The 27,666-nt window shown below is 60.8% G+C and overlaps 2 protein-coding genes across 4 annotated transcripts; both read left to right on the top strand.

Moving 5' to 3' along the window:
- Positions 1–6,346: 6,346 nt before the first annotated feature.
- Positions 6,347–8,273, top strand: TPBGL (trophoblast glycoprotein like). Its single transcript, XM_066177318.1, has one exon. It carries the CDS (start codon positions 6,347–6,349, stop codon positions 7,409–7,411), a length of 1,065 nt encoding a protein of 354 aa, XP_066033415.1. The 3' UTR covers positions 7,412–8,273.
- A 6,585-nt stretch (positions 8,274–14,858) lies between these two features.
- LOC136303547 (dnaJ homolog subfamily B member 13-like) lies at positions 14,859–27,231 on the top strand. Of its 3 annotated transcripts, none has more exons than XM_066207197.1 (5): positions 14,859–14,975; positions 16,179–16,292; positions 16,801–16,914; positions 17,000–17,076; positions 26,588–27,231. In XM_066207197.1, exons 2-5 carry the CDS (start codon positions 16,182–16,184, stop codon positions 26,661–26,663), a joined length of 378 nt encoding a protein of 125 aa, XP_066063294.1. In that variant the 5' UTR covers positions 14,859–14,975; positions 16,179–16,181; the 3' UTR covers positions 26,664–27,231. The 3 variants fall into 3 exon arrangements, with proteins under 3 accessions (XP_066063294.1, XP_066063285.1, XP_066063289.1); XM_066207188.1 differs by lacking the exon at positions 26,588–27,231 and adding an exon at positions 17,444–17,978 and having other exon boundaries at positions 14,869–14,975; XM_066207192.1 differs by lacking the exons at positions 14,859–14,975; positions 26,588–27,231 and adding exons at positions 15,636–15,656; positions 17,444–17,978.
- The last annotated feature ends 435 nt before the right edge of the window (positions 27,232–27,666 follow it).

Below are 27,666 nucleotides of genomic sequence, written 5' to 3'. Positions count from 1 at the left end.
ACCCTCCCAGGGAGGAATTCCTTCCTAATGCCTAATCCAAACCTTCTCTCTGGCAGTTTAAAGGCATTGCCCTTGGTGCTGTCACTCCAGTTCCTGATGGAGGGTCGCTCTCCAGCTTCCCTTTGGATCCTGGAGGGCACTGTGAGGTCTCCACACAACCTTCTCTTCTCCAGGCTGAACAGCCCCAGTTCTCCTAGCCTGTCTCCATAGGGAGGGTGCTCCACTCCCCTTTTAACTCCGTGACCTCCCCTGGACTTGCTCCAACACTTCCATGTCCTTATTCCTGTGCTGGGGCACCAGAACCGTGCACAGGACTCCAGGCGGGGTCTCACAAGGGCAGAGTAGAGGGGGAGAATCCAGAAAGATCACGACATGAGCATGTCCAGGTCAGCAGCCGCCAGCCCCAGGCAGACCTTGGGCAGCAGCCCTTGCAGAGGGGAAAACCTCGGGAGTGCCCCATTCCCAGCCCATCCATGAATGCCCAGCCTGGCTGCAGGCCTGCCCGGGGACACACCGGCTGTCCAGGCTCTCTGCCAGAGCCCCTCGCAGAGGAAAGAGCCCAAGCAGACCGTGACACTCCGGATTTGCCGGTTCCTGACCCTGAGCCGGGCTGGCACAGGTCCCAGATCCCGTCTCCATGGCTGGGCATGAGGAAAGCTGGGGACATGAAGAGCTCATCCCTTTCCTCTCTTCCGAAGCAGAGCCATACCCGAGCTGTTTGCAGCCAGGGGATGAGTTGATACCCAGCTCTGGCAGAGCAAGGCTGCAGGAGGAGAAGGACTCAGAACCAGCTCGTTTTCCAAGCCCTGGTCTCCTCCCCAGGAGGACGGTGGGCCCTGGGATGTATCATTAACAGCTGGTACCAGGAATGTTCCCTTTTACTGGGGGTTGTGAGGACCCTTTGGAAGCGGCACAGGACCCCGCTGCAGTGCAAACCCTGACTGACTCTGACCATCCCCTCCTTCAACCCTCAGCACAAGTCTCCTCCCCAGGCGGCCGGTCCCACGTCACATCCACAAATCCGTTTAATCTCCTCGTCTCTCGGCACATCAGGTGGGTGTCCATGCCACCCCTTGGGACCGTCTGCGGGCATGGTCACCATGGTGATGGGGACAACCCCCCCAGCTTGGGAATGGGGCCGCCTTCAGCCACAGGGCAGTGACTTCAGGGGAGCATATGCGGCTGGCATGGCTCAACGCTTCAGGTGCATCCAAGGGGGATAAAACCTCCCAAACCAGGGGCACTCCCAAGATTCCTGGGATGGAGTGTGCCAGGGAGAGGACTCTGACTCCTTGGGAGGGTCAGCCCAAGCAGGCAGAGGAGCACCACGGGCAAAAAGGCTGATGCAGGCAAATCCAGCGTGCCATCGGGAGGAAGACTCTGCCCTCCGGACTATTTTTGGTTTGTTTTAGCCAACTCTGGAGCCACTGATCTATGCTATTGTCACTGCTGTGACTAAGGGCTCTGCAGTTGGAGTAACATCAAGCCGGACTCGGAGAGAGGGATGCTCGTGGCTCTCGGGGGACCGGTAATGGGAGAGAGCCCTTCACCTCCTGTTTACACTTTAATGCCCATCCAGGTTATCCATTATTTATTGCTAATGTATTTATAGAGCATTACCAGCACACACGGGGCTCTGCAGGCGGCTGGGAGAAAGGTGCTCTCTCCTTCCGATGCCGTGGTTTAAACAGAGCAGTTAAACACAGCCCGGGCTCTGCAGCCGAGCCCTCACACTCCAGAGGGGCCGTCCCTCCCCTCCTGGATCTTGTGGCTTTGCCGTGAGGGATTTGTCCTTCCCCTGCTGGGCTGGGGTAGCGTTTTCTCCGTTGGGCCCTGGACACAGCAGAGCCAAGCCTGGCTTTGGGCACTCATGCCCAGGGAAGCCAGCACAGCCCAGCACCACAGGGTTCCACTTGTCTGGGGTGAAAAACCACCAAGGCCACCCAGGGGGGCCTGATTCACTGCCGTCCCTGGCCCCCTCCTCTCCCTGTCCCACCCTGCAGGAACCAGCTCTGCTCCGTCGGGCTGTGACCACAGGGAGCAGCCCCCCCGGCCCTGCCCCCCTGCAGCTGCCTTTGCAAGTCTGCAATGGTTAAATGCAAAACCCTCGAGACCATCTTAAAATATGCAGCAAACAGCTCAGCCGTGTCCAGTTCCGCCCGGCTCCCTGGATTAGCACGAGGAACCCATCAGTGGGGCTGGAGCAGCGGCACTGACGCTGGCTGGGCCACCAAAAGGAGCCACCCCATTCCCTGAGCCAGCGGCAGATGGGATCTGGGTGCTGCCAGCTGGGACAGACGGAGACGGGAGCTGTGCACAGGGAAAAGGAGGCGGTGTGGAGCGTCCAGCCAGCAGTGGGCCTCTGCCAATCCCAGGGATGAGCTCTTCCTGCAGGGATAACCATGGCCAGCCACAGCCCACAGAGATGTGCTGTCCCCATCTGGTGTTGTCAGGCCAGCCTGGCCTGGCTTTAATTTCCCACTTTTCCTCGGCTGATGCTGGGGAAGACCAGGAATTTCTGCCAGGTCACAGGGAAACGGGTTGGCCATGGGACCAGGGATGCTCCACCTGACCTCCAGCCCCAGCACCGTCCCTGGAGCAAGACACAAAATCTGGGAGTTGGCATCCATCAACCTGAGCCTGGGGACTCTCCCATCTTGGCTTAAAAGCAGATTTTTACAAAACCTTTTCTAATCCCAAGAGGGTGTGAGCAAGGGAGGGAAAGAAATCAGCTGGGACAAGGCAGAGCCAGGACTTCAGTGCCAAACTTCTGCAAATATAAGTGGAAGAATTTTTTAAGTGAAATAAATGTGATTTCCAACAGTTTCATGTGGGAAACATCGCAAAAATTATTCTTTATTTTCCAGCATTTTCCCAAGCGTCCTCCTGCACTGAAAGGAGCAGCTCCGGTGTCACAGGTGTGAATTTTAAAGGGATGCTGCTGCCAGTGTTTGCTGAGCAAAGGTTAATGGCTGGGTTCAAATGCTGCAGGGCTGGCAGGAACACCTTCCACTGTCCCAGGCTGCTCCAAGCCCCATCCAACCTGGCCTTGGGCACTGCCAGGGATCCAGGGGCAGCCACAGCTGCTCTGGGCACCCTGTGCCAGGGCCTCCCCACCCTCAAGGGCCTCACCCTTCCCAATATCCCATCTAAACCTACTCTGACAGTGTGAGTCCATTCCCTGTGTCCTGTCCCTCCATCCCTTGTCCCCAGTCCCTCTCCAGCTCTCCTGGAGCCCCTTTAGGCCCTGGAAGGGCTCTGAGCTCTCCCTGGAGCCTTCTCCTCTCCAGGTGAGCCCCCCCAGCTCTCCCAGCCTGGCTCCAGCCCTGCAGCAGCTCCGGGGTCTCCTCTGGGCTCTCTCCAGCAGCTCCAGCTCCTTGTGCTGCTGGCCCAGGGCTGGGGCAGCTCTGCAGGTGGGGTCTCACCTGAGCACAGGGGCAGAGTCTCCCCTGCCCTGCTGCCCACTCTGGGGGATCAGCCCAGGGCACAGAGAGTTTCTGGGCTGGAGCATGTCCAGTTTTTCACCCATCAACACCCCCCAGGTCCTTCTCCTCAGGGCTGCTCTCCACCCACCCTCTGCCCAGAGAAGGATGAGGAGAGCCTTCAGCCTCAGTGTGCCTCACAGAGGGATGGAAAGTGAAGGAATGGTTCCCTCTACCACTAGAAGGAACCAGCCAAAGCATCCACTGTCCTTTTGTTCCAGCCTTCACTAAAAAGCCACCTGCAAAGAGCAGCACCAGCAGCAAAATAAAACCAAAGCAGCATGGGACATGGTGGGAGAGAAACCAGAGCTGTGCTTGCACATCCCCAGGCTGCAAAACCAAAAATAACCCGGGCCACCACTGAGGAGGGGGAAAGAGAAGCAATGTCACAGAGCAGGTGGCCTGATAGTGGTTACCAAAGGCATGACACAAGAAATCAGTTCTCCTTGGAAGCCTCCAGAAGATAACGAGGCAATGAGTAACGGTCTGTATGGAACTGTAGGAACAAATCACATCAGCCTGACCTAATCTCATCCTGAGACATGGCAATGGCAGATGCAATCTCCCGGCCTTTAACCACAGGAAGTCTTCAATGCTGCTTCAAACGCAGAATTATGGCTGGGGGGAATGGCGGAGGAGGCTCTCAAATCAGTCCAAGCCCATCAGGGGTTTGAAGCTCTGTACACAGCGTGTTTGAGGGGCTCCAGGTTCCAGCATGAGAGCTGGGAATGAAGAACACCAACGTGGTGGTCAGTGCTGGGAACTGTTGGACACACTGGCACAGCCCTGGCTCCCCAAAGGCTCACAGCTCTGCTGAGCTGGATGCTGCCACCCCACCACCCCCCTGCCATCCCTGGGGAAGTCCAGGGTGCTTGCAGCAGGCAAGGAAGTCACCACGGCGCCACCAGGCAAGAGCCCCCACATCCCCAAAGTCACCCTGCAGCAGTAGGGCCCCGGAACACCCATCCCCTCCAAACCTTGGAGCACCTCCACCCTTCAAAGTCAAAGGGGTCAGCTGCAGAGAGCCTCATGCTCTCCCATAGCCTCTAACATCACTCAGCCGCCGTGTTTTATGGCTTTTGGACGGGCAGGGAAGGTGCCTGCCTTTTTTTATGGCAGCTCCTCCGAGGAGCAGGACTGAGAGGTGCCAGGATCATCACAGCCCGGCTGGTGAGAGCTGCCAGGACCTGTTCACCCGGCCTGACCTCGCCCACCCGCTGCCTTGTCTTCCAGAGTGCTACCAATTCTTTATATATAGCAATTAAATGTGATAAATGGGCTGCAAGGAGCTATTTCGGGAGAGAGGAGGCTCCATCTGGGAGTGCTGCAGTGCTGCCTCAGCACGACCCACTGCACACCTGGCTCTCCCCACTAACCCGCCGTGGATGCTGCCCCACACTTCAATAGGAGATGGCACACTGCTGTCTGGCATGTTCCCAAGTCTGGGTCTCTCCCTCGCCCCTTCCATGAGCTTCCTTGATTTCTCTGGCTGCTGTTAGACACCAGCACTTTAAACACAGAGCTTGCCCAGTTTCTGGGAGTGCAGCAAAGGGTGGTCAGGAGCAGCTCAAGCCACCCAGTCGTAGCAGCATCCACAATTTACCTGGTCCCTGTAAAATTCAGGTGAGCTTCTGGGAAAACGAACACTTTGGGGGAAAGAGATAAGGACAGAGAGGAGAACAAGAATCAAGATCCATGAGACCCCCGTCCCTGGAAGTGTCCAAGGCCAGGCTGGATGGGGCTTGGAGCAACCTGGCATAGTGGAAAGCGTCCCTGCCGATGGCAGGGGGTAGCACTGGATGCAATTCAAGGTCTCTTCCAACCTGAACCATTTTGGCACTGTGTGTTCCCAGGATGGGGTTTATTTAATGTCAGCCCCAGCTCAAGTGCATGGAGGTATTCAGGCGCTGAAGGGGATCCAACTGCGGCTGCTGCATCTGGCTCTGAACGCAGCGCTCCAGCATCCAAAAATCTCATGCCCATCCCAACACCATCCTCCGTGACCAGGGGCTTGTGATCCCCCCCGTGTCCCCCAGCCCTGGGCAGCCCCCGGGATGCCAGTGGGGACCGAGCAGGCTCGGAAGCAGAGGGAGATAACCGTGCAATGCTCAGGGATGCTGCGGGGTGTCTGGCTTGTGGGGCAGGTCAGGGAATGGGGACCGGGGCTGGAAGGGGAGTGGGATAGCCCCTAGATCCTCTCCGGCTGGAGGCGAGCTGGGAAAACCCCCCAGTTCCTCCCTGGAATGGAAGGTGTCTGAGGTAATTCCCCAAATCCTCCCTGGGATGGAAAGACGCCGTGACAGCCCCCATCCCCTCCCCAGGGCTGGGGCGAACACACCGCGGCAGCCCCCCAACTCCCACCTTGCTGGGAAAGGACCGGGACAGCCTCCAAATCTTCCCCGGGCTTGACGGGGACCGCGACGTGCCCGAATCCCTCCTCGGGCAGCGAGGGGAGCGCGCCAGCCCCGTCCAGCCCCCGGGACCCCGCCGCGGCGGGCGCTCGGTGGGTTCGGTGCCGTGCCCGGCTCAGCCGAGCCCGGCTCAGCCCCCCCCGACGGCCGCCGCCCGCGGCGCTCCCCAGCCCATCCCGCAGCGCCGGGCAGCCCCGACCCGTCCCCTTCTCTTCTTCCTCCTCCTCCTTCTCCTCCTCCTCGCTCTCCTCCCCTTCCACCCCCCCACGCACCCCCCCCCCGCGGGCCGATTTGGGCAGCGGCGCGCCCGGCGCTGCCGGCAGAGCCGCCGTGTGCGGGCGCGGCGCCGGAGGCAGCTCGGCCCCGGGGGGGGCTGCGGCCAGGCAGGAGCGAGCCCCGGGCTCCCCCGGCTCCCCCGGCCCGGCCCCGGCGCTGCATGCCCGCGCAGGCGGCATGGCCCGCAGGCAGGCGCGGCCGGCGGGCGGCGGGCGCTGGCTGCCCTGGCTGGGGCTCGCCCTGCTGCCGCTGGCCGTGCCCCCCGCCGCCGCCCCCGCCGCCTGCCCCTCCGCCTGCTACTGCGTGGCCACCCCGGAGCTGGTGCAGTGCCGCTACGAGAGGCTGGAGGAGCCGCCGAGGGAGCTGCCGGCCGCCGTGCACAACCTCAGCATCGCCGGCAGCAACCTGAGCGTCCTGTCCCGCGCCGCCTTCGCCGCCCGCCCGCTGCGCGACCTCCGCCTGCTCCGCCTGCGCCACGACAACATCCGCGCCATCGAGGACATGGCCCTGCAGGGCCTGCCCGCCCTGCGCACCCTCGACCTGAGCCACAACCCGCTGCTGTCGGTGGCCGCCGGCGCCTTCGCCGGGGCGCCGCTGCTGCGCACGCTGCAGCTGAACCAGGCGCTGCTGGCGGCCCCGCTCGAGGAGCAGCTCGCCCTGGCCGTGCGCAACCTCAGCCTGCGGCGCCTGGAGCTGGCGGGCAACGCGCTGCGGGCGCTGCCGGCCGCCCTGCTGCCGCCCGGCCTGGAGGAGCTGGACCTGCGGAACAACTCCCTGCAGCGGCTGGCGGCCGCCGAGCTGCGCAGCCTGGACGCGCCCGAGCTGCGGGGGCTGCGCCTCAGCCTGGGCGCCAACCCGCTGAGCTGCGACTGCGGCCTGCGGCCCTTCCTGGCCTGGCTGCGCGCCGCCGCCGCCCGCGTGCTCGACGCGCGGAGCCTGCGCTGCGCGGGGCCGCCGGGGCTGCGCGGCACGGCCCTGCTGCGCCTGCGCCCCGAGGCGCTGGCCTGCGGGCCCGGCGACGGCGGCGAGCCCGGGCGCCTGGAGACGGCCTCCTACGTCTTCTTCGGCATCGTGCTGGCGCTCATCGGCGTCGTCTTCCTCATGGTGCTCTACCTGAACCGCCGCGGCATCAAGCGCTGGCTGCACAACCTGCGCGAGGCGTGCCGCGACCAGATGGAGGGCTACCACTACCGCTACGAGCAGGACGCCGACCCGCGCTGCGCCGGCACCCCCGGCCTCTGACGGCGCCCCCGGCACCCGGGCGGCCCTCGCCGCGGCCCCGCCGAAAAGCCGTCCCCGAGGACGAGCCGGCCTCGGGGTGGGCGCCGGCGTGCGCCGGAGCGGGGTGACCCCCCCCTCCCTCAGGGCCCCGGGCCGGCTCCCCCCTCCCGCGCCCCCTCCGACCCTGCAGGTTGCCGGGCCGCACCGTTCCCCCGGGGCGGTGGCCGCCGGCGGGAGCAGGCCCGGCTCGGCCCCGCGGGCTGCCGGCACGCACGGCCCCGGCGCTCCCGGAGGAGCGGGCGGCTGGCGCGCCTGGCGGCGGGCCCCTCCGGCCCGCGGGATGCGCCGCTCGGCACTCGCACCCGGGCGCTCGCCTGGCGCAGCCCCGGAAGCCGCGGGCAATACCTGAAACTGTCCTCCTGGACCTTCCTGGAGCCTGGACTTGACTTTGACCATGTACAGCTCTCTTTCCTATTAGATTTCTATTTGACAGGTGCAAAGTTTAACTTGATGGATTTTTTTTCCCCCCTTTTCGCTGCAAAAGAGAAGAACGCTTCGTCCGGCTGCTCCCCCCCCCCCCCCCCCCGGGAAGCGACGTGCTTTTCCGAGCCCGTTTGTCCATTTAGTTTTGTTCGATGACATTTCCAGCTGGTTCTAGGCACAAGGCGATGCAGCTGTAGGAAACGCCTCTGCCGGCTGCGTGCATGTTCCCCGGGGCACGCGGGGGCAGCCCTTTGACTCTAGAATGTAGCGTAGACCTGGCTGTCTCGGCGCTTTGTGATTTAAAACGAGCGAAGCAGAAGCTCCCGCCCTAATTCCCCTGCCCGTGTTTGCTTTAGTGCCTGTTACTATATCCTAGAGCAAATATATTGAAAGCTGCACCCACTCCATCGTCTATTTTCTATGAAGCTCCTTGCAAACGATTTCCAAACATCCCCAAGGCTGAGGCGAAGTTACTGCGGTTGGTTTCCCGGAGGAAGGGAGCTGTGGGCTCCTCTCTTCTCATCGGTGCCCAGGAACTTCTCTTCCCCAGCTGGTTTGGTGGCCAGGGACGCAGAGGGGTTTTGTGTGGCTTGTGCACAGATCTCAGGCTCAGGAAGATGATCCAGGTAACAGTTTTCTCAAGCAATCTTTCACTCCCGGGTGGCTCGGTAGCTAATCCAGGAGGTGCCGGAGCGCTGAGCATCTCCGGGGCTTCCCCAAAGGAGGCTGCAGCTTTTGCAGTGTGGCGTCTTCCGACGCCGAGTTTCGGTGCCGGGATGCAAAGGGAAGCGTTGCCTTTCGATCCATCGGCGTTTGCCTTTCTGCACGGCGGGCGGCGGGTGCAGGCGGGGCGGCCGGCGTGAGGAGCACGGCTGGGAGCAGCCGGGGCCGGCGCCAGGGTTTGCCGGTGTCCGGGGACGCTCGGGAGCGGCTGGTGCCCGCTGTGCCGCCTCTGAAGTGAGAGTTCTGCGGGAGTTGTGTTTCCTGAGCTCGGCTGCCAGGTGGAAAGCACTGTTATTTCCATCACGGGCTTGCCCGGAGGCTCTGGGGCGGGGGGGGGGGGGGATGCAGCCTGGTGCAGGATCCTTTGCATTTTTCCCCTTTGAACTTCTTCCCCTTGAAATCCAGGTATCGAGGTGGGTCAGTTGGGAAAGGAGAGTGGGAACAGCCTGCGGCTGGGCTGTGTTCGAGCAGGGATACAGCACTGGGAATCAAAACGATCTTCCTGGATGCTCTCAGCTGCTCCTGCTGAGCAGGGAGCTGGTTCCCCACTCTCTCCTGGCTCCTGGGGAATCCCGAGATCCCCACGGCTTAGCTCTTTGCAAAACTTCTTGCATTTTGAAGACCTTTTCCTGTGGTTTCCCCCCCACCGGAGCTTGTGGGTTCTGGTGCCACCTTGTCACTCCTTGCAGTCAGTTACAGGGGGACAAATCTCACCCTGCCCTCGCCTTCGTTCAGTTCCCCCCCTCCTCCCTTCCTTCCCCACCCCAGTGCAGCCAAGCCGCAGCCCCTGAGCAGGAGAAGGGGCAGCGGGGTGGATTTGCACATCTGGCAGAGCACAGCCCAGCTGTGACCCCAGGGTGCAGCATCTGGTCGTGGGGACAGGGATGGGGAGCCCCGGTGAGAGTGGGCATGGAGCAGGGAGAAGCCTGGAGGGCTCTGTGGACAGAGGAGGTTTTTGGAGCAGGGAACAGAGCACCGGTCTGGCAGCAGGCACCGGAGCCTGGCAATAGATAAGGGAAGGAAATCGCCTCCAGGCAGAACGAGAAGTGGCCAAACACTGGCTGAGCCCAAAGCCCTTTCTCTGAAGGGGTGGCTGGTGTGGGCAGCGGGTTGCTCCAGCTTTTCCAGAGGGAGGGAGGGAGGGAGGGGGTGGCTTTGATTCCCCAGGGATGAGGGCACTTCTCCTTTCGGCACCGAAAGGTTCGCAGCATCCTGGCCCTCCGGGCTGGGTGCAGTGAGAGCCCTCCAGGGACACCAAGCCCCCTCAGGTGACGTACAGGGGGTAGGATGGGGGTGGAAAACCAGCTGTGGGAGCACAATTCCTGTGGCTTGTTAGCATCAATATTATTCTGTACAGCGCATACCCCGCACATGACGAAGGAGCAGGACCAGGGAACCTCTGGATTGGGACATTGTCACTGAGCTGAGACTCCAAATGTGCTTCTTGGGTTCCCAAAGGCAGCCCTGTGTTTGGAGAACCCCAGCTGCCATCATGTTTGCATGCAGTCCCTTTCCATGAGGGAATGTGGACCTCCCAGTGTCCCAAGCTTGTGGCAGGAGCTGCTGCCTGAGTGGAAAGTTACCCCAGCAGCTCCTGGAGCCAAAGGAAATGCAGGATAGAAACAGCATCTGTGATATGAACCAGGCAAAGCGTGCTCAGAGCCCCCTGCAGTGGCTCATCACCGAAACAAACGGGCAAAAGAAGCCAAAAAACATCCATTGATATGCCCTGCGTATGAAATGCCTCCGGTCCTTTGCAGCCAGCACAGGCTGTCAGGTCTGCTTTTCCTTCCTTAATTTCCCGAGCTCGGCTGTTCCCTGGGCCCATCCAGCCAGCAGGCAGGAAGGTTGGGCTGGGCAGGGGGATGTGGGTGCAGCTGGAGCTGGGATGGGCAGCCCTGCCTGCACCCAGAACGTCCTGGGGGCGTTCAGGTGCTCCTGTCACCCCACCAGGGGATCCCAGCTGTGGCCCAAGGTGCTCCGTGGTGAGTGTGCTCTCCTTTAGTGCAGAAGAGGCCAAAACTCCCAAAAGCGTGGTGATGGCAGCTGGATTTATCCAGGAGAAATACCTGGGCTGGAGCATCACCCTTGTCCTCGCTGGGAGCGAGGCTGTGCTGCTCCTGCACTGGGGCAGGGAAGAGACTCAGCCACGAGCTGCCTGTCCTTGCAGAAACACACAGAATTAATGGTAATTAATTCTCCCCGAGTAACTTCACCCCTGAGAGCCTACATACCAGGTTCCTTAGTCCTCCTGTTCCTTCCTCCATTGTCAAATTAACCCAAACCTTCAGAGGGAGGAAAAATACCCTCTGCTTTTCGTTGATTCCTTTAGGAAAAGCAAGACAGGGACATTACCCTCATATTATGGGGAAACTGCGGCACAAAGAAAGCAGGGTTGAGTTCCTGGTAGCAGGGAAGGGTTTGCACAGGGGAACAACCCCACAGAAATGGATTTCAGGGTTCAGCTGAAACACTGGGCAGCTTTGGGACCACCACACCCAGGACAGTGCTCTCTTTGTCCTTCCTGTGCTTCAGAGGTGGCTCCTGTGCCCTGCCAAGAAAGGGGGATTGTTAATAAGGACTTCTCCCGAGGAGCTGTGGATGTTTCTAATTAGCCAGGTTGGGAGATGGGGGTTCCTTGCTGAGCACCCACCTGTCCCCAGCAGCAAGGACGGGACTGGAGGTGGCACCACCAGGGATTGGGGGACTTTTCCTGAGGGACAGGGGCTGGGGACACTCAGCTCGGCCAGGGGGTAGGTCAAAGTCCCTGGAATGCGCAGAGCTCTGGGTTTTCCCCAGGCCTGGCTCCGGGCAGCCCCTCAGGGAGCTGGCACAGCACTGCCCAGGCAGATGGGGAAGGACATGTTTCCACTAATCTGCCCCAATCTGGATTATTTTTCCAAATAAACCTCTGTTCCCAGCTGGTTTAAGCAAGGTTTTGGCACGCTGAGGCCAGGTGGGATTCTGGGGACAAGGGAGAAGCTGGCAGGGGTGGAGGGGATAGCATCTGCTGGCTGTCCCTGTGCCACCAGGCTCCCGTCGTCTGCACAGAGCGGGGGACCAAACATCTCTGAGGTGGTTTTGGCAGCACATCACCCAGATCCTGAGCCTGGGATCGTCCCACGGGGCCTTGGGCCTTCACTGAAGTTTGCTCCCATCAAAAGCCAGTGGAAAATAACTTAGGCTGAGGGCCTGGGGTCCCCCAGCTCGTCTCCCACCCAAAACAGAGCTGGGATCCTCTGCGGCTCCTGCCAGGATAAAAGAGCCCAGAAAGGTCCTCTGGTGCCGGCTGTCCAGGATGACCCACATCAGCCTCTTCTGGCGGTTTGGGGATCTCTCGGAGAGCCAGGATCAACCCAGGGCAGATCAGTGCAGGTCCCTCATCCTGCCTCAGGCCACAGGCCACGGTCAGAGCTGCTCCATCCTCCCAGCACGTTCCCCAGCCACTCGCCAACCTGACATTTACAAATCCCTATTTTTAGACCATCTGCATCACTTCTAATTGTTCAGGCTCCTCTGCCTCAGAGATGCTGCTCTGCACGGGCAGGATGGGTCCCTGAGCCCATTTCTCCCTTCCCGTGCCTCAGTTTCCCTTCTGGCAGACTTCGGTTGAGGGTCTCCCTTTGACCCCGGGGAGCAGGCTTTGGGGGCTCTTGATCCTGCTCCCACCCCAGGCCCTCAGATGGGATTCCAGGTGCTCCAGCAGGCTCCATACAGCCAGACACCAGCCCTCAGCCTTCCCCAGCACCAGCCCACGGGGCACCAGCCACGTCCTCCCGCAGGCAGAGGCAGCCAAGCAGGATGAACCCAGGAGGGACGGGCTCCAGAGATGCCTCAGAGGCCTGCGGAGAGCCGAGCCCAGGGGACAGCCCAGGCGGGCTGGGCTCGGCACATCGGTAATTAATTTAGTCACTAAATTAACATTTAAATTGACAAGACCCGAATGTGAAGCCAGGCACTGCTGCCTGCCAGGACTCATCAGCTTCCAGCGACCCTGGCTGCTCCCAGGCGGATGTCCCCGGGTCCTGGTGCTCTGCCAGCAGCACCGAGGGGCCCTGGAGCCTCCAGGAGATGCTCTGGTCCCTCTCACTGCTCCCACCAGCCCCTTCCTGCTGCTCCTGGAAGAAATGTCTGTGTTCAGAGGGACAGGGACAGCAGATGCCAGTCCTGTGCTCCACCCTCTCCCTGCTGCAGTGTACCCCAACCCTGACGTGCCAGGGCTCCGGCCTGGCCCTCGGCTGTCCGCCACACCGAGGGGACACACAGTTGGCTGTGTGACCGCAGCTTTAGCCACTGTCCAGCCTTGGAAAAGGCTAGTTTTACCTGGAAGCACCTCGGAAACAACATCCACAGCGCCCTTTGATCTGTGATCTGCTTTCTACTCAAGTGAGAAAAGCCTTTGTTCTTGTCTGAGAAGTGGGAAAGAACAGCTGACAACTCAAGGAAGGCTGTGCACAAACCAGGTAAACTCTTAACACGATGCATAACAAAGTCACAGGGCAAGGGAAGGAGAATTCCAGTCCTTCACAGTCACAGGAGTGAGGGATGCGAGATCAGAGGGAGGAGATAAAGGAGTTCCACAAATGGAACAGTATAAATATATCAAACAGTTCCAGTACAGTAGGAAAACAACAGCAGCAGCAGTTTCCAAACAGCAAATAGTTATTCTACCCTGAAAGTACATTCAACACCTCGTGCCTGCTGCTGTCCTCCCAAAAGCATCACTACAGCTCCAGCTCACTGTCCAGCCTACCCACGGGCAAAATCCCAGACACTTCACACCCCACAGCTGGCTTTTCTTCTTTAATCAAACAGACTTTGACAATGAACAGTTACCAGCCTCTAACAATGCTCCTTCGGAAACACTTTCTCCATTTCTAGCACTGCCTGCTGGCACAAAGCAGATCTCTGGGAAGCTGCAGCTTCCTGCTCCTTGTCGGAGCACAACCACCGCTCACAAGACTTGACTGCTGCAATAACACCCACCTGGGCTCATCACACACACACACTCTCTCTGCTTTTTACAGTGTTTGTTCAAAATTCTGTCCCGAGTCACTTGTTCTCTTTGCTGCTTGGAGAACAAAATCCTCCACCCGAGCCCTCTAGTGGCCTTTTCCTTTTTTAATTAATTTTTTAATAATTTTGTAATTTAATTAATACTGCAATGATCAGGTGGTGAGGTCCTGGTTGTCCAGGTTGCCCAGAGAAGCTGTGGCTGCCTCACCCCTGGAAGTGTCCGAGGCCAGGCTGGAGCAAGCTGGGACAGTGGAAGGCGTCTGCCTGTGGCAGAGGGCTGGAATGAGATGGTTTTTAAGGTCCTTTCCAACACAAACCTCTCCATGATTCCACAGCACAAGAAGTTTCTGTGGTGTAAACACACCCTGGGTTTTTCCCCCACTTTTAAACGGGAAGAAGCTCAACCCAGGTGAATAACGACTAATTCCTCTCTGGCAGCTCAGAGTAACACAGCAGATCCCCAGAGGCAGTGGGAACCCACCTGGCTGCAGACACACTCGCCAGCAGCAGCAGCACAGCCTCAGAAGAGAAAGGAAAGGCTGGATGCAGCACACAGGTAGGCACTTGGCATTGTCCCCCTCCACAGTGCCACCTTTGTCTCTTCACAGAGGGACACATGTACATAAAGGGAGACAGATTCCTTCTGTCACACCAGTACTTGGACCTGAGGAAAGTACCAGGTTTTTTCCAGCTTTTCTACAGTTTTGGTTCTGAGGTAAGACTCGAGTAATTCCTCAGAAGTTTATAGAAAAAAGGCCATAAAAATACATTGAAATCTCTTTCTCCCATAGGTGGCTAATTAGAGGCAATTTTCTTCGTTTCATATTCGGGTTAAAACTGCTGTTTCTGTGGGGGTTGTGTTGTTTTCTTAATGAGTTGTGCTGTGTGTGCTCTGTGAGCACAATAAACAGAATGTTCTGCCCCAGCTAGCTCACGTTCACCTCTGAGTTTTGATTAGTAATGTTAGAGTCGCACTGAAGTGTTTTAGGAACAGCAACCTCTACAATTCCATTTGCACTGCATGCTTGGGCTGCAGGCTGACTGTTCCTGATGGATGTTAGGGATGGAATTCGATAGGAATGGAAATGGAGAAGTCCAGAGCAAGCTGTAGTAAGCCCTGAGCTGGCACTCACAGGGAACCAGAGTTTTGTGCTCTTAGGAGCAGGTATTGTTTGGAAATGTCTAATGATCTGGAAAACAAGGTGATAAATAAAATTATTTCCTTACTCCATACTCTGTGGCTAAGAAATTTAGGAGACAAGACAGAAAACAAGAATCAATCCCAGGAGAAGAGGAAACCCCTTCCTATTCAGCTTGTAAATGAGTTTCTGTATGTTTTGGCCACCTTCATCAAACATGTTGGGTAAGTCTTTGTTTTGTTTTTTGTTTTGGTCAGTTTGCATTTCATCCTCTGTCCAGTTTGACCTTTATTAAGGCCAGGAGGATTTCTTTGTCTCTGGTTGATGAATGGCTTTTTTCGCCTTCAGTTTGCGTGTCGAGTAGTGAATTTGGACGAGATTTCTCTGACAGGAGGATTTAGGTGTTTGAAGACATGGGGAAAGAAAGTAAAGTGTGATGCACAGCTGCTGTCAAGTCCTAGGTCCTTCATTTCTGGCCCTTGCCACAGTAAGGCTTAGAAACTGTACTCATTAATTAGCACGCAGGAAAACACGTGGCACTTGTGTTTCCTCTTGGCAGGACTAACGTAGATCTGGCCAGGCTGACCGAGTTCTTCGGCCCCCTCAGCTCTGTGCAGGAACACCGTGCTGTTGCTGCTGAGGCTTTTAGGGGGATGAGGTGAACGACAGCGTCCTCTCCAGCAGGGAGCTGCTGCTCCTGCTGCTCCTGCTGCTCCTGCTGCTCCTGCTGCTCCTGCTGCTGCTGCTGCTGCTGCTGCTGCTGCTGCTCCTGCTCCTGCTGCTCTTGCTGCTGCTGCTGCTGCTGCTGCTGCTGCTGCACAAGTGGAGCCTTGTCAGCGAAGACCTGCATCTGCAGGAGGCCCCGCAGGCCCTGGCTGGGAAGTGCCAAAACAAAGAAGTGATCAGTAAGTGCTGAACTGCTTCCAGGAGGGCGTATTTTGTTGCAGCCGTTACAGACCAACAGTACAAGTGAGGCCAACTGCTCTGGAAACAGTACTAATGCCTTCTGCCAGCCTGATGGAGCTTGAGGGAGGAGGAAAGGAAATGGCAAGGCATTTTTCAGGTCTTCCTTGGGGTGAATTCTAAGCTTAGCACAATTTGGAAGCTTTGAGGAAACAGTTTAAAAAGGGAAAGAGCTGTAAAATGGAACTTAGTTGCATTCCCCCCCCCCTCCTTATCCCAGTCTCCTGGTCCCAGCCCTGAGTCTCTCCTGCTCTAGGACAGGAGGAAACAGCCTCAAGCTGTGCCAGGGGAGGTTTGGGTTGGATATTAGGGAAAATTCCTGCACGGAAAGGGTGGTCAGGCATTGGAATAGGCTGCCCAGGGCAGCAGTGGAGTCCCCATTCCTGGAGGGATTCAGAGCTTTCCCCAGGTGAGCAGAGCACTGCTGACCCTCCCTGCGTGTGCCCCTCGCTGCGCTCCCCCAGGTGATGAGCCAGGACGGCCAGACCAGCACCATCAGGGACAAGATCCTGACGATTGACGTGCAGCCGGGATGGAAGCGCGGCACCAGGATCACCTTCGAGAAGGAAGGAGACCAGGTGAGCACAGGATCACACCGGAGTCAGCTTTGGAAGGGGTTTCTGGGGATCATCCAACTGCCCTGCCCAGGCAGGGTCACCTGCAGCATCCAGGTGGGTCTGGGATGTCTCCAGAGAGGGACACTCCATGGCCCCCAGGGCGGCTGTTCCAGTAGATAATTGAAAGGGGCGGTTTTCCTCCCGGCAGAAACAGTTTTGGATTTGCTCTTGGCTGAGCAGTCATCTTGGAGAAAAGACTCCTTCTTCTCTTAAGGGAAGACAGTACCCTTCCCTTCTCTCTAGCCAGCTGGAAACAGCAACAGAGGAGCAGGAATTTGTGTCAGTTTTCCCTGTATAAAATAATTCTCAGGTTTCCAAGGACAGGTTGGATGTGGCTTGGGGCAGCCTGCTCTAGTGGGAGGCGTCCCTGCCCATGGCAGGGGGTGGAACTGAGTGAATTTCCACATCCCTTCCAACCCAAACCATCCTGGCATTCCACGATTGTGTGATCTTTTTTGCCCTCCATTAGGGCCCGAACATCATCCCAGCTGACATCACCTTTGTTGTCCAAGAGAAGATTCACCCAAGGTTCAAAAGAATCGACAACAACCTCCTCTATGTTGCCACCATCCCCCTGGCCAAGGTAAAGGGCCGGGTGAGGGCACAGAGCTTCCCCCCGGGCCCTGGGGCTGCAGCAGCAGCTCCTGGGGCCGCTCCGTGCCCGGCAGGCGCTGGCTGGATGCACCCTGGACGTGTGGACGCTGGACGGGAGGCTGCTGAACATCCCCATCAACGACATCGTGGAGTAAGTGCCGGGGGGCACGGGGCTCAGAGGTCAGTGGGCACTGGGGAGGAACCTCCCTGGCACCGGGGTGTTCCGAAGCCTTCTCCAGCGGGTTTGGGGCTGCAGGAGGAGGAGGAGGAGGATGCCCACGGTGGGGGGCTCCTCCGGTCTGGGGCCACGTTGCTGGGAGCAGGGGCAAGGAGAGGGCTGGGTGTGGGTGGATGAGGTGGATGCTGGAGCCTGGGAGAGGAGGACAGGCCCTGGTTGAAGCTGGGGGGGCAAATAACCTGAGAAACCCTCGTGGGGCTCTGCAGGTGGGGCCGGGGATCGTGGCTCCCACGCTGGGATCGTCCCACAGCTCCTGTCAGCCCCTTCCTTTGCTTGGCAGCCCCAAGTACTACAAAACGGTGCCGGGGGAGGGAATGCCACTGGCCCAGGACCCCCAGCGCAAGGGGGACCTCTGCATCTACTTTGACATCCTCTTCCCCAAGAGGCTCAGCCCTGAGGTGAAAACACTCCTGAAAAGCATCCTCCAGTCGTAGGGACAGTGACCTTTCCCCTCTCCCCCTCCCTTGTCCCTCCCCAATAAACCTTTGGAGCCAGCACTGGGACTGGGCAGAAGTTCTTCCAAATGCTGGGACCCCTGAGACACAGGGTGACCCTAAAACAAGAGCCCTGAGGCCTGGCCCGGGCCTGGCTGCCTCTGTGGTCTCTGCTCTCCACCTCCCACCCTGCAGCAGCAGCTCTGCAGCCCCAGGGAGGATCTGGGGGGATGGAGGGAGGCACCCACTGGCCTCAGTGCTTTATTTTCCTCATCCCAGATTCTGTCCCTGCTGAAGCTGAGCCCTGACAGCACAGGGAGAGGTCAGATAACACTTGTGTTGCTTTTTGCAGTGGCACTCCAGGGCTGGGAGAATGCCCTAAATAGGGGAGGAAGCTCTGACCCCGCTGCAGTTGGACCCCATAGGGGTGATTTATTGCCCGTAAGAAAGAACAGGAAGCTGTGCCAGGAGGAGCAGTGCTGAGGGAAGAGGCAGGGGATACCCCCATGCCAAAGGCAGGTTTGTGGGTGCTCAGTGGGGCATGCCCCACTCATCTCTCCCTTTGGAGAGACCAGTGAGCCCATCCTGGGTGAGGGATAAAGGCCCCTGGGCACAGGGCCGGCCTCACCACGAGCCCGGAGTGTGTCCAGCCACCCCCTTGTCCTGCTTTAGAGTATCAACCGGAGCCTCTCCTCAGGGCGAGTGAAATCAGCTGAATTCTGGGGAATTCCCTCAAGTCTCCCACAGTGGGGCTGTGGGGATGAGGGTTATAAATAGCCAATTCTAGGGGATGTAAACTTGAATTGTCCTGATCGCGGCTGAGATCTCAGATCCCCAAACACCGCAGCTCCATCATCCCAAAGGAACTCTGGCATTCGCCCATTTCCCGGGGGTTACCCCAGCGGAGAGGCCGGAGGAGCCCGTGTCGCTGTGGCCGAACCCGCAGCCGCTGTCCGTGGGGCCGGGCAGGTTTGGGGCGCGTTCTCCGCTGCGCGATCGCTCCGCGGAGTCCGCGGGGCCGCGCCCGCCGGCGGGGCTGCAGTACCGAGGCATGTCCACAGGAGGGCAGCACCGCGGGCCGAGAGCCCCGCCCGGCGCCGTGCCGGGGCTGCAGTACCGGGGCGTGTCCACAGGAGGGCAGCACCGCGGGCCGAGAGCCCCGCCCGGCGCCGTGCCGGGGCTGCAGTACCGGGGCGCGTCCACAGGAGGGCAGCACGGCGGGGGCAGCGCTGCCGCCCGACCGCCCACAGATGGCGGCAAAAAGGGCGGGAAAAGACCAGGACCCCCCTCAGGGACGTCAGGCCGACTGCCCGTGCGGAACCCCGACCACGGCGCCGCCCGGGAGCAATTTTCCGCGGCGTTTCCAGATGCGCGGGCTGTGGGCTCAGCCGCCCGCGGCCGGGTTCAGACAGTCGATTTAGTCAGGCGCCTGCGTCAACAGCCGGGGGGGTCCTCATGAGCGCCACGACCATGATGGCGGCGCGACCGGAAGTCGCTTCAGCCACAACAAAGATGGCGGTGAGGAAAACCGGAAGTCTCGTGTGCCACTTTCAAGATGGCGGCGAGGCGCGAGGCGCTTGACCTTCCAGAAATGGTGGCCAAAAGGGCGGGAAAACTGCAAGGACCCCAAGTGCGTCTAGTCGGTTGCCTGCGCAAAACCCCGACCACAGCGCCGCCCGGGCGCATTTTTCCGCGCCGTCTCCATGTGCGCGGACACGGGCTGTGGGTTCAACCGCGCAGCGGGTGGGTTAAGGCAGTCGATTGAGTCAGGCGCTTGTGCCGGTAACCAGGGGGTCCTTAGGGTTGCCGCCACCGAGATGGCGGCTCGACCGGAAGTGGCTTCAGCCGCAACAAAGATGGCGGCGGGAAGGGCGGAAGTCACGTGACGCCGATGGCAAGCGGAAACAGCCGCTCGAAGGCGGTGGCGGCGCCGCCGGGCCCGGAGCGGGAGCGCTCGCCGGGGCTGCTGGAGCCGGGCGGCGGCCGGAGCGACCGGCAGCACCGAGAGCGAGGGCGAGAGCGGCGGGGCGGCCGCGGGCACGGGGAGCTCGGTGCGCCGGCGGCGGGGGCCGGGGCCGGGCCGAGGGTACCGGGGCGGTACCGGGGGCGGGCCCGAGTGTACCGGGGCGGGTCCGAGTGTACCGGGGGCGGGCCCGAGTGTACCGGGGCGGTACCGGGGCGGGTCCGACTGTACCGGGGCCGGGTCCGACTGTACCGGGGGTGGGCCCGACTGTACCGGGGGTGGGCCCGAGTGTACCGGGGGTGGGCCCGAGTGTACCGGGGGTGGGCCCGACTGTACCGGGGGTGGGCCCGAGTGTACCGGGGGCGGGTCCGAGTGTACCGGGGCGGTACCGGGGGCGGGCCCGAGTGTACCGGGGCGGTACCGGGGGCGGGTCCGAGTGTACCGGGGGCGGGCCCGAGTGTACCGGGGCGGTACCGGGGGCGGGTCCGAGTGTACCGGGGGCGGGCCCGAGTGTACCGGGGCGGTACCGGGGGCGGGCCCGAGTGTACCGGGGCGGTACCGGGGGCGGGTCCGAGTGTACCGGGGGCGGGTCCGAGTGTACCGGGGCGGTACCGGGGGTGGGCCCGACTGTACCGGGGGTGGGCCCGAGTGTACCGGGGCGGTACCGGGGGCGGGTCCGAGTGTACCGGGGGCGGGCCCGAGTGTACCGGGGCGGTACCGGGGGTGGGCCCGAGTGTACCGGGGCGGTACCGGGGGTGGGCCCGAGTGTACCGGGGCGGGCCCGAGTGTACCGGGGGCGGGTCCGAGTGTACCGGGGCGGGCCCGAGTGTACCGGGGGCGGGCCCGAGTGTACCGGGGGCGGTACCGGGGGTGGGCCCGAGTGTACCGGGGCGGTACCGGGGCGGGTCCGACTGTACCGGGGGCGGATCCAACTGTACCGGGGGTGGGCCCGAGTGTACCGGGGCGGTACCGGGGCGGGTCCGACTGTACCGGGGGCGGATCCGACTGTACCGGGGGTGGGCCCGAGTATATCGGGGGCGGGTCCGACTGTACCGGGGGTGGGCCCGAGTGTACCGGGGCGGTACCGGGGGTGGGCCCGACTGTACCGGGGGTGGGCCCGAGTGTACCGGGGCGGTACCGGGGGCGGGTCCGACTGTACCGGGGGCGGGCCCGAGTGTACCGGGGCGGTACCGGGGGCGGGCCCGAGTGTACCGGGGGCGGGCCCGAGTGTACCGGGGCGGTACCGGGGGTGGGCCCGAGTGTACCGGGGGCGGGCCCGAGTGTACCGGGGGCGGGCCCGAGTGTACCGGGGGCGGGCCCGAGTGTACCGGGGGCGGGCCCGAGTGTACCGGGGGTGGGCCCGAGTGTACCGGGGGCGGGCCCGAGTGTACCGGGGGTGGGCCCGAGTGTACCGGGGCGGTACCGGGGGCGGGTCCGACTGTACCGGGGGCGGATCCGACTGTACCGGGGGTGGGCCCGAGTGTACCGGGGGCGGGCCCGAGTGTACCGGGGGTGGGCCCGAGTGTACCGGGGGCGGGCCCGAGTGTACCGGGGGTGGGCCCGAGTGTACCGGGGGTGGGCCCGAGTGTACCGGGGGTGGGCCCGAGTGTACCGGGGGTGGGCCCGAGTGTACCGGGGGCGGGCCCGAGGGTACCGGGGGTGGGCCCGAGTGTACCGGGGCGGTACCGGGGCGGGTCCGACTGTACCGGGGTGGGCCCGACTGTACCGGGGGTGGGCCCGAGGGTACCGGGGGTGGGCCCGAGGGTACCGGGGCCGGGTCCGACTGTACCGGGGCGGGTCCGACTGTACCGGGGGCGGGTCCGACTGTACCGGGGGCGGGTCCGACTGTACCGGGGGCGGGGCCGGGGGCGGGTCCGACTGTACCGGGGGCGGGGCCGAGTGTACCGGGGCGGGGCCGGGCGGTACCGGGGGCGGGTCCGACTGTACCGGGGGCGGGTCCGATTGTTCCGGGGGCGGGGCCGGGCGGTACCGGGGCGGGTCCGAGTGTACCGGGGCGGGGCCGAGTGTACCGGGGGCGGGCCCGAGTGTACCGGGGCGGGGCCGAGTGTACCGGGGCGGTACCGGGGGCGGGTCTGACTGTACCGGGGGTGGGCCGGGCGGTCCCGGGGCGGGGCTCCAGGTGCACGGGGCGGGGCCCGGGGCCGGCTCAGGTGTGCGGGTCCCGGGGCGGTACCGGGGGCGGGTCCGAGGTGATTTAAGCCCCGGAAAACGCCTCGGCCGCCGTTGGCTCGCTCTGAGCTGGTCGTGGTCGGGTCCCTCGTGTCCGGGCTCCGCAGCCCGGGACAGAGCGGGCTTCGGCTTCCCCTCGTGTCCACCCCTCTACCCCTCCTTCCTCCTCCCGCTATTCCCCTTCTTTCTCTCCCTTTCCCCCCTTTCCGCCTCCTTCCCAAAGCCGACCCCTTTCCCTCCTCTTTCCGCCCTCCCCTCCTATCCCCCTCTCTACCCTTCCTTCTCCCCGTATTCCCTTTCTTTCTCCCCTAGACCCTTCCCTCCTCTCCCACCGCTCCTTCCTCTCCTGTCCCTACCCCGCTGCCCCCTTCTATTCCCCCTCTCCCCCTCCTCTGCCTTCCCACCCTCTCTCTTCCCCTCCCGCTTCCCTCCGCACCCCGACCCCCTTCTCGTCCCCTGCTGTCCCTTCTCCCCGTGTCCCCCTTTCCCTCCGTCTCCCGCAGCCACGGGGCGCCGGCGGATAAAGCCCGGAGGGCCGGGGCCCGGCGCCGCCACCGTCCCTGGCAGCCCCCGCGGGGCCGGGTCCCCCCCTCCGGTTCAACACACGGCCCGACACCGCCGGGGCTCCCCCTGTCGCGACATCACACTGGGGTGTCCCCGGGGGCTCGGGGCGGGGGTCCGGGGGGCTCTCCTCCTTGGGAGGGGGGTCCGGGGCGGGGTGTCCTGTCCTGTCCCCCTCGTCCCGTCCCTCCAGGCCTTACAGCTGTTGTCCACCAATAAATGCATTTGTTTGTATTCCTCTGCCCTGCTGAGTTATGATTTTATTTTTTTAAGGCAGCTGTGTGAAAAGGAAATTATTTTTATCCTGAAATACAAGGCACAAGGACAGTTTAGGAGTGTCTGGGGGTCCCCAAATTCCCTCATTTCCAGCACGTTTGTTCCTGGTTCTCCAGCAGCTCCCCGCTGGCACTGGCAGGGGACAAGCCCAGTGTCAGTGATGGAATCTGATTCTCACTTGGGCTTTCTGGAGTGAAACGGAAGCCAAACTTACACTTGGGAAGCACAGAAAGGGACCCACCGTGGTGAAATTAGCATGACAATGTTAAAAAAGAAGTTCTTTGCTCCAAGACAACCACAACCTGCCAATTGACATATTAACAGCATAACTTGGTGCTCGGGAAGATTAAAAAAACCTGCAATCTTTAGCCAGATGCAAAGAATTAATGACAGCAAGTGAAAGGATGCTGTGAAGAGCACAAAGCCAGCCCTGAATATTCTGAAGGAATGCTGTTGTCAGGCAGGCGTGAGTGTGTGAGAGAAAGAATTGTTTTGCTGTTGCAGGCTTTAGAGAGAGCCCGGACGGATCTCGAGGGCGGGCTGTCCCTTTGCGGCGTCCAGAGCGGATCGAAAGGATCAAATGGAGCACAGGCGGCCACACCATCGAGTCCCGCCTGCGGCCGATCCCCCCTCGTGGGGCTCTTGGGTGTCCCCGGGAGAGCCCGGGGCTCCCATCGGCCCGGGAAGCCCGGCAGGGAGCGCTCGGGCTCCCGCATCCTTCGCCCCACGCGTGGAGTCGGCGCCGCCGGGCCGCGCTGAGCCCCGGGGGAGGGCGGCGGCGTGTGGGGCAAGGTCTGCCGGGCTCCGGGGGGGCGTCCTGCCCCCGGCCCCTCTGGATCCGCCGCGGAGACTCCAAAGGCGGGAGCGCTGCCGTTTGGGAGCCGGAGCGCTGATGAGCCCGTCCCGTGTGTCACCTGGCGATCGGCTGAGCCCGCAGCCGGAGCGGGTCCCGCATCAGCGCGGTTACTCCGGCTGCTGCTGCCGCAGGGACGGGTGAGTCTGCGCTTTCCGCTTTGGAAGCGCCTTTTTGGCACAAACGCGTCGGGGTTGTCGCCGCAGTTGCCGCGAGCTCTCGGTGTTTGTTGCGGTGGTTGTCGTTGGAGCGAAGAGGAATGTTTTACGAGAGCGGGAGTGCCGAAGGGAGCTGTGCGGTGTGTTCCTGGCCGCACGGGTAGCGTTTGGTCGCGATCACGCCTCGTCAGTCTCCCCGCAGCAGCGGGGTTTGTTCTGGGGGCAGGGAGGGGCCGTGGGGAGCAGCAGCCCTGGCACAGACCCGGGTGGGGCTGGCTGCCCCGGCCCAGCACCAAAGGAGAAGTTTACACGGATTGCCCGGAGAGCCGGGCCGTGTTTGAACAGAATCCCCTTTGGTCTCGGTGCCCCTCTCCCCTCGGCACTGCGGGCTGCCTGTATTTATTTGTCTCAAAGCCTGTCTGCGTCGCCGGTAGGGACACGAGAGAACCACACTCACCCGACAGGTTGAAGTGAGGAAAGAAAAAAGGCCGTTTGTTGTCGGTTTGGGGTTTAAATAGGATTTGGAGTTTGGTCTGGGATTGGAGGACAAAGGGGGTACTCCTCTGACCCCAGTGGTTATCTTAGAAGTCTATTACACACTGGTGTGTGAAAACAATCTACTTGTTTATGTTACATCTGTGAGAAACTCCACTAAAAATACGTAAACAGTCATCAGAAGGCTGAAAATCAAAACAACACGTCTGCGTCCCCCCTCTGCTCGAATGAAGTGTTTGCTAAGCCGTTGTTTTGACCGTAAATATATTCCCTTGGCTGCATCCTTGTGGTGGGTTATTTGCTCCAGAGTCTTTTCTTTTCCTCTCAGAGATGAGTATACATTTCAGGTGTTGGAACACCCGTTTGCTTCAGGAAACTTCTGCTGAGCAAGTCTGGGGAAGCAGCACTAAATCAAACTAAAATGTAGATTTTATTTCCCAAGGAACCAGAGCCACTTTGTTTATTCTCTAGCAGAACCCCAAGCAGAATGTAAACCCCGAGGCTGAATCAGAGAGGAGCTTTATAAAAACACCGAAGCTGTCTGTGCCTGGCAGTGGGGAAATGCGTTCCTCCGCTTTAGTCTGGAAAGAGCCGATCCAGTGGTGAGGAGCCAAAGCCAAGGGTCGGGAGGGAAGCTCCCGTCTTTCCAAACAGCTCCGCGGGTGAAGCTGTGGGTGTGAGCGCCCCTGACACGGGTCCCGGTGTCTCTCCCGCCTTGGGGCAGCACCTCTGGGGCAGGGTTTGGCTCCTGGCACGGACACGGCTCTGCACAGCCCGAGCTCCGGAACGCGGGGCTGAAACTGGAGTTTCACCGGGGGATGGTGGGGGCGGCTCGGGGCGGCTGAACGTGCCCGGAACATCGGGCCATGCGGCCGGGATCGGCCTGGGATGGAGGGAGCGGCAGCCCCGGGAGAGAGAGAGAGGGAGGGAGGGAGGGAAAAAAGCAGGAGAGGGGGAGAGAGGGGGAGAGAGAGGGACGGCTTTGGGGTGCCTGGAAGGTACATGGAGCGGCTTTGGGGTGCCCTGTAGGGTACAGGGACCGGCTTTGGGGTGCCCTGTAGGGTCCAGGGACCGGCTTTGGGGTGCCCTGTAGGGTCCAGGACCGGCTTTGGGGTGCCCTGTAGGGTACAGGGACCGGCTTTGGGGTGCCCTGTAGGGTACAGGGACCGACTTTGGGGTGCTGAGTAGGGTACAGGGACCGGCTTTGGGGTGCCCTGTAGGGTACAGGGACCGGCTTTGGGGTGCCCTGTAGGGTACAGGGACCGGCTTTGGGGTGCCCTGTAGGGTACAGGACCGGCTTTGGGGTGCCCTGTAAGGTACAGGGAGTGGCTTTGGGGTGCCCTGTAGGGTACAGGGACCATCTTTGGGGTGCCATATAAGAGACAACGTGTCACCAAAGCTGGCCTGGTACACGAAGGGCTTGTGGTTGCGCCATGGGTGGGGTGAGTGATTTTGGAGAGAATTTGGTGGCTGTGGGGGCTGAGAGGCCCCGGGCAGTGGGAGCAGGGGATGGAGAGGTGGCAGGAATTGGTCAGAAAGGCACATCAGGTGTGTGACGGATGTGAAGGAAGGGCTGAGGAGAAGGCAAAGGAACAGGCAGGGATAATGGCACAGTCTGAACAAGCCCTGAGGGGGAAACGTGCAGGGAGCCCCGGGAGCAGAGGGCAGGGGCAGCCACGGGACAGCAGCTGGGAAGGAATCCATGTGCCATTTGTAAAAAAGAACACGACAGTGGATCGTTCGGGGTGTCAGGATCTGGAATATTCGAATAGATTGCTCAGGGTGTCAGGATCTGCTGTTCTACCAGGGGCTCACCACACTGGAGCCCTCTCTGGGCCAAGACGTGTTTCCTGGTAGTCCCAGGAACTTCCGTGTCTGACTGGAATTTTATGCCAAAGGGGGAACAAATGTTCAGATGTTCTTTTGCTCCGTGGGGAAGGTGAGCAGGCGCATTTGATTCAGGCGCTCGTGGTGACTGTGTGGATGGGAATTCCCACTGTGGGTGTTCCATCCAGAGCTGCCTCTGCCCATCCCCTCCAGACTCGCTGTACAGGGCTGGGAGAGGCCAGGAGCGTCCACTGACTCGGTGTGTGCTTTTCCCGTGGAACAACATTCGTCGCTTTTGGGTTTTTAACCCAGGTTAAGACTCTGTACTGGCTGTGCGCAGCAGAACTGAAGGGCCACCCTGAGCCAGGTGAATTCTCTGGCTTGCTCAGATCCTGCTGCTGAGGAGAGGAGATGAATGGAGGGACCAGGCTGGGAGGGGAGCTGTGGGAGAGTCTGATTTGCAGACGGGCTGCTGCTCCCTGGGAGCTGAGGGCGCAGAACCCCAGGGGCTGCTTGAGGACACAGGGGTTGCTGGAGGGGATGTGGGGACTCCTGAGGTCCCTGGGCAGTCTTGGGTGGCAGTAAGAGACGAACCCAAAGTGTGAGTTCTGTCACCGTCTCCATAAGCTGCTCAGACAGGTGAGGCAGTGTTCTTCCTCTCTTGCAGGACTCGTCTCTGGCAACTCCCCCCGGGGAATCTCTCTGCTAATGGCATCAAACCCCTCTGCACGACCCCTGAGTGACATCATCCCGGGGGAAGGAGCCAAGCAGTCCTGCCTGGAAACAAGCTGAGCCTTGCAGCACCACGAGCACCTTGCCTGCTGGATGCCCAGAGCAGCAGAGCTCCGTAATGAGAACGGAACCTTCAGAGGAAGAGCAGACCCTTCTGCCATCAGGAGCAGATGTCCCCCGGCCAGGGAGAGAGGACACACTGCACAAGGTAACCTCTGGTTTTCCCTTCAGGAGCAGGGGATGGAGAACCCACCTCCTCCTCAGCAGCCGGCGCAGGGGAACTGAGAAGAGCGACATCCAGCCCAGGAAGCTCCTCTGGAGTCACGGCTGCTCCGGTCTCGGCACAGCCGGTCCCAGAAACGGGCGTTTCAGAGACCCCAAAGGACCTGGCCGGGCTTTTGGGACAGCGGCTGCAGGGACAGAAGGCACCGGCCCACTGAACACCCTGCCTGCCCTCTGAGGACCCCTCTGCTGTGGCGTGGGGCTGCTGAGGGCTGAAGAGCAGCAGGTGCCAACAACAGTGCACCAGCAGCAGCTCATCAGCAGAATGGGAATTTGCTGTGCAACATCTCAACAAGGGCAAAGTGCTGCTGCTGCTTTTTTTTTTTTTTTTTTTTTTCTTTTTTTTTTTTTCTTTTTTTTTCTTTTTTTTTTTTTTTCATAATTGAAATAAAATAAAAACCTAAATCAGACTTATCTCAGCTTGTGTCTGTGGGAATCACAGGAGCTGATTTGGGAACCCAGGCTGCTCTGACAGACATTAAGGAGCATTTGTACAGGGTGCTCCAGGTCATTTGAGAGCTTCATCAGGGTAACTTGAAGTCACAGGGGTCACTGGAGGTCAGATCCAGGTCATTTCGGGGTCATTCGGGTCATTCAAGGTCATTTTCGGGTCACCGGGGTCAGTTGAAGGTCATTTCTAGGTCATTGGGGTCATTTCTAGGTCATTCGGGTCATTTCTAGGTCATTGGGTCATTCGAGAATTTTTCGATTTTCCAGGGGTTACTTTAGGTC

The sequence above is a fragment of the Chamaea fasciata genome, unplaced genomic scaffold, assembly GCF_029207755.1.
Source record: "Chamaea fasciata isolate MVZ Bird 193981 ecotype frontalis unplaced genomic scaffold, bChaFas1.0.hap1 SCAF_2, whole genome shotgun sequence".
NCBI classification, from domain to species: Eukaryota; Metazoa; Chordata; class Aves; order Passeriformes; family Sylviidae; genus Chamaea; species Chamaea fasciata.
The sequence above is the reverse complement of the archived record's forward strand: the minus strand, read 5'-3'. Positions and strand labels throughout refer to the sequence as shown.